Raw genomic sequence first — 13425 nt, forward strand, 5'->3', positions numbered from 1 at the left:
TGTCTATACCGAGAGTTGCCTCGGTCAGGGCGTACCAGAGCAGGCAGTGGGAGGATTCTTGGGAGGCGAACAGGTCTACCTGTGCCTGCATGAATCGACTCCAAATTAGCTGGACCACCTGAGGGTGGAGTCTCCACTCTCCCCTGAGGGTAACCTGCCATGACAGCGTGTCTGCTGCAGTGTTGAGGTCGCCCAGGATGTGAGTGGCTCGCAACGATTTGAGGTGCTGCTGACTCCAGAGGAGACGGCAGGTGAGTTGTGACATACAACGGGAGTGCAGGCCGCCTTGACAGTTGACATATGCTACCGTTGCTGTGTTGTCTATCCGAACTAACACATGCTTGCCCTGGATCAACGGCCGAAACCTCCACAGGGCAAGCAGAATTGCCAGCAACTCGAGGCAGTTGATGTGCCAATGCAGCCACGGGCCCGTCCATAAGCCGGCGGCTGCATGCCTGTTGCATACAGTGCCCCAGCCCGTTTTGGAGGCGTCTGTTGTAACCATGACGCACCTGGAGACCTGATCTAGGGGAATGCCTGCCCCTAGAAATGTGAGGTCGGTCCAAGGGCTGAAGAGGCGGTGACAGACCGGCGTGATGTGTCCCGTGGCACCATGCCCATCTCAGGACTCGAGTCTGAAGCCAGTGCTGAAGCGGGCTCATATGCATCAACCCGAGTGGTGTGGCCACCGCTGTGGATGTCATATGCCCCAGGAGCCTCTGAAAGAGTTTCAGTGGAACCGCTGTTTTCTGTCTGAATGCCTTCAAACAGGTCAGCACCGACTGTGCGCGCTCGTTCGTGAGGTGCACCATCAATGAGACTGAGTCCAACTCCAAACTGAGAAAAGAGATGCTGTGAACCGGAAGGAGCTTGCTCTTTTCCCAGTTGTCCCAAAGGCCTAGTCGGCTGAGGTGTGAGAGCACCAGGTCCCTGTGTGCATACAACACATCCCGAGAGTGAGCTAGGATTAGCCAATCATCAAGATAGTTGAGGATGCGAATTCCCACTTCCCTTAACGGGGTAAGGGCTGCCTCTGTGACCTTCGTGAAGACGCGAGGGCACAAGGACAGGCCGAAAGGGAGGACCTTGTACTGATACGCCCAACCCTCGAATGCAAACCGCAGGAAGGGTCTGTGTCAAGGTAGAATTGAGACATGGAAGTACGCGTCCTACCGCCACAAACCAATCTTGACGCCGGACGCTTGCCAGAATGCGTTTTTGCATCATCGTCTTGAACGGGAGTCTGTGTAAAGCCCGGTTCAGTACTCGCAGGTCCAAAATTGGACGCAACCCACTGCCTTTTTTCGGTACAGTGAAGTAGGGGCTGTAAAACCCCTTCTTCATCTTGGCCGGAGGGACGGGCTCTATCGCATCCTTCCGTAGGAGGGTAGCGATCTCCGCGTGCAAGGTAGCAGCGTTCTCACCCTTCACCGAGGTGAAGTGGATGCCGCTGAACCTGGGCAGACGCCTGGCGAACTGAATCGCATAGCCGAGTTGGACGGTCCGGATCAGCCATCGCGACGATTGGAAAGCGCAAGTCACGCATCCAAGCTCCGGGCGAGGGGGACCAAGGGAACAATCTTGTCGGACATACCGGCAGGTGGGGCCTCACGGCGGGGTGGAGCCCGAGGTGCTATGCCATGTTGTGGCCATGCTGAGTTCAGGGACATCAAAGCACTTACCTGGCTCCTCGTGACCTACCCCTGAACAGCTTGGGACAGGGTAGGAAGGGCCCCAGTGGGGTTTGTCGTCCCTGGGTCGCCTGTCTCAGGGGTGCTTCGAAGCCTTTCGTGGGTTGTTGGTGGCCGGCCGTGAGATGGGTGGCATCTGCTTCCTGTGGTGGGCTCCACGCCGGGGCCGGGCCGAAGGGGTGGGCTGCGGCGGAGCCGGTGCAGTCACCGCAGGGGGATGCCCTTGGCGACGAGCAGGTGGGGTGCGGGATCTTGAGCCGCGCCGGGGCAGGATGTGCCGGATAGCCTCCATCTGCTGCTTCACCGTCGAGAACTGCTGGGCAAAGTCCTCGACGGTGTCGCTGAATAGACCAATCAGGGAAATGGGGGCAGCAAGGAACCGTGCCTTGTCGGCCTCACCCATCTCGACCAGGTTGAGCCAAAGCTGGTGCTCCTGGACCACCAAGGTGGACATCGCCCGCCTGAGAGACCACGACGTGACCTTCATCGCCCGGAGAGTGAGCTCGGTCACCGAGTGCAGCTCCTGCATCAAATCTGGGGTGGAACTACCCTCGTGCAGTTCCTTTAGCGCCTTGGCTTGGTGGACTTGCTGTAGGCTTTGGCTGTCAGGGACGATGTAAACCTACAGGCCTTGGACGGGAGCTTTGGGCACCCGCACCAGGTGGTGGCGCTCTGCAGGCATAGGTGCACCGCCTATCCACCGGGAGAATCGCTGAATAGCCCCTGGCCGCGCTACCATCGAGGGTATTGAGGGCGGGGGAGCTAAAAGATCAGGACCGGGCAGTAAAAGGTGCCCGGAAGAAAGGAACTGGAGCGGGGCGTGGCTGCCCGGTAAAGCATGTCCACCATTTCTGCGTCAGCCTGTGACTGGGCGACTGTACCCGAGGTGGAAAGCCCAGCTGAGGCTTCCGTGTCCGACTGGACGAGCCCGCTTTCTGATGCTGCGCTCGAGAGCTCATCAGCTTCGCAGGCTCCGAACAAGAGGTCGAACTCGCTGTGAGACGAGCCGGCGGACTCATCCAGAAGCCCGATCAGGGCAGACGAGCGTGCTGGGGAATAGGATGTCCGTGGGGGGATATCCGGCGGAGGTGGTCCCATTGGGGTCCCCAAATCGCCCCCAGTACTAGCCGCGCTGGCCTCATACCTGTAGGTAGAAGGACCGAGGCGGGGAGCCGCTTGGGTGGCTTGCTTTCTTATGAAAGCAAGCCGCAACCGCAACGTTGCCATGGTCATGTTCTCGCAATGAGTACATGATCCATCCACGTACACTGTCCCCCCATGGGTCGCGCCCTGACACGAAAGACAGTGATCGTGACTGTCAGAAGTTGAGAGATAATGACCGCAACCAGGAATAACACACAAACAGAAAGGCATCTTTAAAAAGACGTTCCGTGTGTGCCGCTCTTTTAGAGAAATATACTCTTTTAGAAAAATATCCTCTCTTATTTCTGCCGAAGCGCCCAGTGGCATTCTCTGCAGTGCACCAGTGCAGAGGAGGGAGAAGCTGCTGAAATGCACCGTCAGATCCATCAGTAAACATCGACCGTTCGGCTCCGAAGAGAAAATCTGAATGAGTGGTTGCATACCAGCTCCTTTTATACCTGTATGTCCGGGGGAGTGGCATGCAAATACCACTCATCAATTTTCATTGGCCTTTTATTAAAGACCAGAGGTGTCTCGGGCTCCCAAGAGTGACCCCTAGTGTCACTACATCGACACAACGTCGAGTGAGTGACAGATAAGGAACTATTTATGTCATTATTTTTGAAGACATCATCACTATGCAACATTTTTCACAAGTGCATAAAACTTTTGCACAGTACTGTATATATACTGTTTACAGAGAGAATTTTATTATTGTATTGAGAAAAAAAGTACTTCTCTCTTGTTCTTACTTATGGTTTTGAAACAAAGACAAAAAGTACTTAAATAAAAAAATAGACAATTGTTTGACAAATGCAGAAACTCTTTTCAAACATTCTTTTTTGTTTCAAGGAACGGAAATGTGCTATGAATATTTTAGTAACCTGTGCCTACTCCACATCTTTCTGCTGAGTAGACACTTCTAAGGTTCAGCACTGAGAAGATCTGATGGTACAAGTATCTCATAATGTATTAATTAACACTGGGAAGTTAACAGCTACATGAGAACATTATGTAAACATAAATAATTTAGTTTGCACGATTGTAATGCCAGTAGAGACACTTTTATGGTAGAATGAACTCCAACCGAACAGCCAAGTGTCTCTCTATCTTCAAGAAACACCTAAATACACTGTTTACACACTTTTGTGGTGCCTATTTAGAGTGCTCCAAATCTATTCATTTTTTTTTTTTTTTTTTTTAGGATACTACCTTAGAGGGCAGCTGCCTATCACTAGGTTTTGGAACAGATATATTGTGTTTTAAAACATACCATAGCAGAAACAATATCTACCCTAAAGCAATATTTCACTATTTTTTGCTTATACAGAAGATCAAAATATAATTTTCACGATATATATATATATATATATATATATATATATATATATATATATATATATATATATATATATATATATATAAAATTATTCTTTTTATTTTTTTGCTTGATCCCCTCACAATATTTATGTGTTCTGGCACAATACAACCAGTAGCTTTGGAAAAAAGAAATCAAAGCAATATCCAAAAGCACAACAACCATCTAGGTGTGTGAAATCACTTCATTGTAGTGTTTTGTGGTGGCAGAATGCCTGCTGATGCAGTATAATCAGGGAACGTTCTGAAACCTGCAGGAAAGGTGGAGGGTGTGCAGGACTGCTGCTCCTCTGAGACTCTGATAAACATAATGGTGTGATTCACAGCGGGTCTTTCATCATGATGACATACGGTCCTGGCTGACCTTTCACTGGATTGATTCTTACTCGTGTTAAAGCAGGATTTGGTGAAATGTGGCATGCTTAAAATAAGTTACTGTGACTCCATATGTTCAGGAGCAACAGATTGAAGATAGAGATATGATACTGTTTTCACAGCCATGAGAGAAGTTAAACATTGTTGGGGAAAAGTAGAGCAGTATCACCCAAAAAGCAAAGATTTGAGATGCTCCGATATAAAAATTTCAGCTAATACAGTAGTCATTTTGTAATTATTTTTTATTTTTTTATTTTTTATGGTTGATAACTAATATGATCAATATTCCAGTGTAAATCTCATAAGGTTGATGCCAGTAATTTATAAAATGCTAATACTGACCGATACAGATATAACACTGATAAATCTGTGATCTATGAGAAAGAGTTAACTGTCTGAATTGGGTAAAAATTTATGATATTATCTGCTTCCAATATCAGCCTAATTAGGTTAATGCCAATAATTTACAAAACACTAATACTGACCGATACCGATTTATACCACCGTCATATCTGTGATTTACGATACAGAGTTAACTTTAAAAAAAAAAAGAAAAAAAAAAAAAAACTCTGACATTATCCACTTCCATTATTGGCTTAATAAGGTTGATGCCAATTCTTTATTAAAACACTAATATTGGCCGATACCAATATATCTGCGATTTGTGAAAAAGATTCAACTGTCTGAATTGAAAAAAAGCACTGATATTATCTGCTTTGACTATACGTCTAATAAGTTTGATGCCAGTAATTTACAAAACACTACTATTGACTGATACTGATATACCACAGATATATCTGTGATTTATGAAAAAGAGTTAGCTGTCTAAATTGGGGGAAACAGCTCTGATATTATCTTCTTGCAATATTAGCCTAATTAATTTAATGCCAATTCTTTACAAAATGCAAATAATGACCGATACTGACATATCTGTGCCATACCATTGACATATCTGTGATTTATTAAAAAAGAGTTAACTGTCTAAACTAAGAAAAACGTTCTGATATTATCTGCTTCCAATATCAGTCTAATTAGGTTAGTGCCAGTTATTTTTAAAATGCTAATACTGACCGATATGATTATACCACATCTATATCAGTAATTTTAGAAAAGAGTTTTCTGCTTGAACTAGGTAAAAAAAACAACTGATATTATCAGGTTATTCAGGGGGATATCAATGATTTACAAAATTATAATATTGACCGATACAATATACCACTTACATATCAATGGTCATTGATGTGATATGCATCCCTTCAAACAATAAGGTGGTGTAAATGATATTAATGTACCATCCACAAAACACCATAAAACCCAACAAGATAACCCCAAAACAGATGCACAGCCAGTTGATTTAACTGGATTTCACCTACAACCTCTTCACAAGGACACAGTGGCACATCTGTAGTGAAGAGAGTTCTTACTGTTTGAATGTACTCAAAGTGACTGCCCTCATGCTGTGTATTGAGAGGCTGGTTGTTGAGCAGCCACAGGAAGGACACGTCCAGCGAAGGGTCGTGGGTGACTTTACAGCTAAGTACCACACTCTCTCCCACTGTCACCTCAACACGCATGGGGCTCAACTCCACCCGCATGGCCTCTGCAATCACAACAACATCATCCTGTCATCACCATATAAGTGAAAAGGTGAAGAACATCTGCAGTTGTGTCAAAAACACCAAAACATACAGAAAAAAAGAAAAAAAAAACTGCAATAATTGACATAGGAAAATTAACTTAATGTCTAAAGTGAAGACACATTGGGGAAATTAACTAAGAATGTATTACACCTGCTGAAATAACCTCCTCAACAATTCCAGGAGACAGTGGATGCTTCTGTAAGCAGATTCTTGAATCAGCATAAAAACCTGCCTCACGCCTGGTCAGATGCAATGAAGTTTTCTTACATCTGTCTCAGCTCAACCAGGCATGGCTCTATTTGGTCATGTGTGTGGTTAACCATAGGCGCGGTCAGGTTTATGGGTTGATGAGTCTCTCTTACCTTTCACTAGCAGCACGGTCGTCAACTCCGCTGATCCAAACTGGTTCTCGGCGCGGCACACATAGCTTCCCTCATCACTGCGACTGGAGTTAATTATGCGGAGGGTGTTGTTTCGAAGCAACATGATCCTGAAAAAAAAAAAAAAAAAGAGGATGAAATTCATCTCCTAGAGAAAATATTTATGCTCTGCTTCAGAAGATAAAAATACTGTAAACAGATTTGCCTAAAATAAACAATAGCCCCGTTCACACATGCAACCAGGTAAATTACAGGAAACCCGTTGCTGTTCACACATAACATCAGTATGGAAATGTATAGGTAATGATACAACTTCTCATTAAGGGAAATTGCCAGTGCAAAATTTACTAGTATTTTCAAAAAGTTTATGTTCACACATGACATTTAACCTGAAATTTGTAAAAATACATATACAGTAGACACACACACACACACACACACACACACACATATATATATATATACATCCCAGGGTGATACCTCAAGAAGTTGGTTGAGAAAATGTCAAGAGTACATGTCTGCAAATTCTAGGCAAAGGGTGACTACTTTCAAGATGCTAAAATATAACACAGTTTTGATTTATTTTGGATTTTGTTTAGTCACAACATAATTCCCATAGTTCCATTTATGTTATTCCATAGTTTTAATGACTATACTATTATTCTAAAATGTGAAAAATCAATATAATAAAGGAAGAGTAAGTGTTTCAAAATGTTTGACCGGTAGTGTGTGTGTGTGTATGTCTATATATATATATATATATATATATATATATAAATTAATATAATTTACACTACTGTATAAAAAGTGCCATGATTTTACCAAGTTTTTTGGACATGTACCAATACAATTGCATCATGTTTGGTACATGAGGCTTGATAGTACCATGGTTTTCTTTGAAATACTTGACTTGGAGTACCATTTAAATACCATGGTACATAATTATGATACTCATTCAGTACCACATCTGAATTAACAGTGGTTTAACATCTGATACCAACACTAGGCTATGGTACCACCACAGTACTTATTTATCACTTTTATATAATGTGTGATCTGACCATAAAGAATGCTTTATTAAATTGTATTTAAATGTTGTTTTTTTTTTTTTTTTTTAATGACTTAAAATGTCCACAAGATTACACGGTTATCACAACATTTATTTCATTTAATACATATTTATTATATGATATTCTTTTACAGACACATAAATGTATCATGCACACAAACACATAACTATTAAAATATGAATCAATGAATCAAATAATAATAATAATAATTATTATTATTATTATTTGACACTACTGCTACTACTACTAATAATAACAAGAATACTTGTATTACTTGTATTATATTATTATTATATTTATAAAGTGCTTTAAAACTCTTTTTATTTATAATCAGAAATATATTATGAGCACCAACACAAACACATAACTATGTAAATAATAATAATAATTATTATTATTATTATTATTATTTTTATTTATAAAAACATCTTTTAAAAGCTCAAGGACACTTTAGAATATCCTAAATTAAAGCAGAATTTAAAAAATAAGGGCAAAAATGATTTAGTAAATGAGTAAAAACAGCCACCAAAATGGTTTAACTTGCGATCGAAGTGAACTGACAAAAAATAGGCCTAATTACACTCTATGAACAAGTGTTGTCCTTCATTTTCATTTAACATCTAGATTTAAAGATAATAATGTCAATGAAGTCATTTACAATGTTAACTGACTGATAGTAATCTGTCAGTGAGGATTGTTACATTGATGGCTATCAACAGAAATTAGCCAATAAACTGTTCAAACAACGAAAGGGCTTTTAACAGTGGTATATTGAACTATGAAAGAGATCAAGAAGTATATGGATAATTCTATATAAAGATTAAAATATAATTTACCTCATGCTTAAAAGAATAATCAAACACACATAGGGGTCTTAAAAAGAAAAAAGTAGATGCTGATACGGACATAAATTCTTGGATCATTAATATCATGCCTGAGTATATAGCACATCAAACAGCCTTAATCAGAAGACTGTTAATTTGAGAGTGAGTCACGATGAGATATACTCCTAATGACATTTCATCCTTTAAAAACCAAGAGAGAGCAGCAAGGCAAATTGAATTTTACACAGATAACTCCAGCTTTTCTTTTATCTTATCGCTCAGTACATTCACTGAAATGAGAGCAGTTTCACAGATCACCTTTTATAATGAATTAACTTCAAACAAAACTCATCTCATTTCTTGTCTGATGTCCAGAGGAACACAATGGAGGCTTCTAAATAAATGAATGTGTCTAAGAAACCACCTGAGATCTCCAGTATATAAGCAGCAGGGTCTCAGTTATAATATAGCTCTTAAAAAGCCATCTCCTTAAGTGGCACCAAAGTACATGTGCTAAAATGGTTACTGTGTATTCCAGCATGTTATCGAAGTTGATCAAATCTACAGGCGTCACTTTAAAGCGTAAAAAATGACGCAAAAATATCATAACAGTAATGTGAATCGTGCGTCAAATTCCAAGTCTTTTGAAGGTTGATAATTTTGCTGTGAAGTGATTGCTGTGATTTTGCCTTGGTATTTTAGTCAACCAATCACAATCAAGTATTCAACAATGCAATTTAATAAATATTATAAGTCAAGAAACAAACCAAGTGTGAAAACACAACTGGCCAATCACTAGACTCTGGCAACCTTCAGATACCGCAATGATTCGGACAGGAATGTTCACCCCCATCTATGTTCATATTCCTACAATATTCCTGAGTATTTCCATACCTGTGCTTTGATTGGCAGAGGTGTGAGGATGAATATTTACAAAGCAATAACTCTATTAAAATTAAAATTCAGCCTAAAACGAACAGTCTCGACAAAAGGGAGCCGTCAGTCTAATTTCTTTCCTATTAATTTGTCTCGTGATATTTGGCTTCCATATTTACAGCGTTAAGCTCCCTCATCTAGCAGAGGCTGATGAGAATTGCCAGACAAAAAAACTCACAAAGGCATGACAAAGTGTAACCCGTACATGGAAAATTCATAAGGAGACATCAGCCAGGAGACGTTCTCTCAAGAAGCGGATGGCAAAAACCCACATTCGACAAGGACACAGAGACAGAGAGGACACACCGTGGAGACCAGTGGGTATAAGCAATATGCAAATCAGCCTTCATGACGAAGGCAGTAAAAATTAAATGTCCTAGTAGAGCCACCTAAATATATTTCAGGCCTTTCAATGCAAAGTCATTGCTTTAACAATCCACACCTCTGAAAAATCTACAATAAACCCAGAACAGTATGCTGTACAAGAACAACCAGATAGACACAGTGGAAAACAGGAAGGGTAATTCACTAAACAGTGTTAAAATACTGCTGTGTCTTGGGTACTGTTATTAAGTCATAGTCATTCCTTTCCATGCAAACACGCCTTTTTTCTATTCAAATTAGGCTCATTATAGATTGTGCTTTATTCACAAAACTCTGTGCCATTTGAACAGTGCAATTAACAATTCGCAAAAGCAGGCGATAAACTGAATCTTATTTAAAAGACATATTTGTGTACATATTATAGAAAACATGGCAGTAGTAATATACCAAAGGGTGTTAAAACTTTGCATATTTCCAGATGCGCGGTGTAGTCAAGCGTACTTTCGGCATGTTAAACCAATGTTTCAGGTGTTCGGATCACAGTAGAGGAGTGGTGCTGTAAAGTCCATATCACAGTGGAGTGCTGCATCCTCTGCTATATATTACTCAGTATCTGCCCTTAGATCAGAACTGCGCATGCAGATTTTGTGGACGCATTTGCGCCATTGCCAGATCTGCATAATTCCTTGAATCAGGCACTAAACCAGCGCAGACGCCTTGTGCAAATAAACAGCACTTTAAACGGCACAATTCATTCTCAGTCAATTCCCCCATTAATCTTTTATGCCGTTTTGCATCTCAAGTAAGTGTATCTTGTTTCAAGAATGTTTAGATAGTTTTACTCCAAAATGAGAAAAAATTATTGATCAAGAAATTGACTTTTAGTTTTCATTTCCCCAACTATGGCTCCTTTGCTGATGTTTCTGAGATACTGGCCCTAGCATTTTTGAGGGTGGCTGGCCATACTTTTAAACTAATGGAGTTAATACATTTCATTTAGAACACAAAACCCTTGAACATGAATGGAAATCCATGTTAATTACAGACCTTCATTAACTCCGCACAGCTGTCAATGTCAGATAAACGCAGGGCAGCTTCGATCGCACCCCTGCTCTTCTCACAATTGAACTTCTCTTCATCTAGAGATGCCTTTCTTGGATGCAGCTAATGTCCGAAAATCCTTCTGCTACAGACACAAACATCTACGCAAATGGGTAGGACTGCAAATTTTATTTCGCTCATTTCAACAAACATTTGACTGAAAATCCATTATAAACTATTCTGTTGAAGTGGGAAAAGAATGAATCCATTATCACTCAAGTGACCCAGCCCATAATGACCAAAAAATCTTATATAAATTAATGTACATTCTTTCACTGCCCTCTTCTGCAGTGACTAAAGCATCACTCAATGAAAACAGGTGGAAAAATACTAATTAAAACTAGATCATAAAAACATTTTTAAATATAAACATACTAATACTAATAATAATGATAATAATAAAAAAATAATAAAATAAAATAAAATCAAGCATAACCTCTAGAAAGTTTAACACAAATCTCATACATTTTTGTTTCATAAAACGGCTACATTATGTCAGGTAAATAATTTAATGATCCATTATATTTTCAGAGTTTGGACATTAATTTTATTAGCACCTGTTGGTGGAATATCCAAACTGCAAATGCAGGAACAGAGTTTACACTGAAAACAGATGTAATTTTGAAACGCAATGACCTATTCTCAGGAAAATAGCAAACTGCGCTTTGCGCCACTTCATTAAAATATACCCACAGTTTGTGCACATACACCCACAGCGCAAACACTTCCACCCATGCCCACTTGCGTATTGTGCTGTCACGAAAATTGCGCTTAGAAATAGTGCTCTTATGAAAATTGAATAAGACGCAGTGCACCGTGTTTGCGTGTAGCGCTACGCTTAGCATGGCCACGGAAATAGAGCCCATGGCGTTTAAAAAATAAAATAAAAAAATGAGATGGGCCAGTAAGTGTCTACCTAGCAACCACCTAATAAAAAAAGCCCTAGCTACCACCCAGAACACCTTAGTAACACAGATAAATACACTTCAACAAATCAACTTTTTATGTTCTTTGAAAACATGCCTAATGCATTTTTTCTTCACAAGTAAAGGCATATTGTTTTAAAATGTTTAGATATTTTTAATGGAAAACAAGACAAAAAAATACTGATTAAGAAAGCTTGGTAACACTTTCTATGAAGCCCATATTTATAATGTATTGTAAAGGCATTATACATGCATTATAATGCATTCATAATATATCATAACACATCTTATGATAAGTTATAACTTCTCATAAATAATTATATCTACAGTTCTAACACATAATAAGGCTTCCCCTATTCATAGTTAGACCTTAGATTATAATGTATTACAACACAAGCAACATCCAAATTTAAACAGCAGAAGCTAATAAAGTTAAAGGTATAAGTGCTGTCATGCAAATGCAGCATAGTGTAAACAGTCAAAAGGCTTTATGACACGATCGTATTATAAGTGATCTTTGCCTGCTTTAAGTAAAGTTACAAAAGCAATATGTTCTTATAAACAGCCATAAACCTGTAACATACAATATAGTCAAACTTATTCAATGGAAGTTATTTATAAAATAAGATTTTTATTGAATAGTGTCAGTATAGAATCAGTTCGATTTTTTTTTCTTGTGTGTGTTTACACGCAAGAAGATTAGCTACTTGTGTGATCAACATACATATTTTATTTTTTCTGATATATTTTAACCTTACAAGTGTTTTTCGTAATATCTCAATTTATATTGAATGGATGTTAATTTGTATTTTGTGCATGTGTAATGTTCAGTATATCATTTCCAGCATGAGTAATGTCTTATAAACACTTAAACATATATTTTGGATGTTTATAAGAAGACATTGCTTTTGTCACTTTACTTAAAGCATACCTATTATATATATTACAAATACATATATTATAACTTCTGCAGATAAAATTGGATGTTGTTGGTATTATAATGCATTATACTATATGGTGTAATGATGAATATGTACTGTAAGTATAAAGTACAGTATTATAATTTTGGTTCCAATTATTTATGAGAAGTTATAACATATTATAATGTGTATTATGAGACATTACTAATGCACTATAGTGACTTTACAATGCATTATAAATATGGGCTTCTTATAAAGTGTTACCCAAAGTTTTTTGTGGTGCAATAGTATTAATAATAATCAGATGAATTACTTACTGTAGATTCACAGTCTCTCACATATACACAGTAAAATGCCATTTCAGTCATAAACAAAGTGGCAGAGAGAGCTATATCTGCCCTTGCCATGTCACAAAAGAAGAAAATACAATAAATTGCTTGGCTCTGACAAATTTTCCACACAACATATCAGATCACGCAAGCTCACAGTCCATCCATCACCTTGTTACCCAAAGAACGGCGCATTGTTGGGCTGTTCAATTCCACCATCTATCAGTAGACATTGTCTAGAAACAAACATCTATCACACAGCAGACAACATCATTTCAAATGTGAAACAAACCACGACTCTGACCTCAAGAACACTTTGTTCTGAGTAAACTATATATTTTACTGAGGGGTATGTCGCCGTTGGAAGGGCAAAAAGCATATGAATGCTA

General features: G+C 39.5%; 1 protein-coding gene across 2 annotated transcripts in view; it reads right to left on the reverse strand.

Annotated features, from left to right (window-relative positions):
• Window positions 1-13425, reverse strand: part of cntn5 (contactin 5) — a 427194-nt gene that overhangs the window by 44954 nt on the left and 368815 nt on the right. For both annotated transcript variants that reach the window (XM_051656265.1, XM_051656264.1), the window contains exons 13-14: window positions 6589-6716; window positions 6011-6186 (exon numbers count right to left, since the gene is read on the reverse strand). In XM_051656265.1, the coding sequence (XP_051512225.1) occupies window positions 6011-6186; window positions 6589-6716 (304 nt within the window). The remainder of the gene's footprint in view (window positions 1-6010; window positions 6187-6588; window positions 6717-13425) is intronic.

This window comes from Myxocyprinus asiaticus, chromosome 26 (assembly GCF_019703515.2).
Source record: "Myxocyprinus asiaticus isolate MX2 ecotype Aquarium Trade chromosome 26, UBuf_Myxa_2, whole genome shotgun sequence".
Classification (NCBI taxonomy): Eukaryota; Metazoa; Chordata; class Actinopteri; order Cypriniformes; family Catostomidae; genus Myxocyprinus; species Myxocyprinus asiaticus.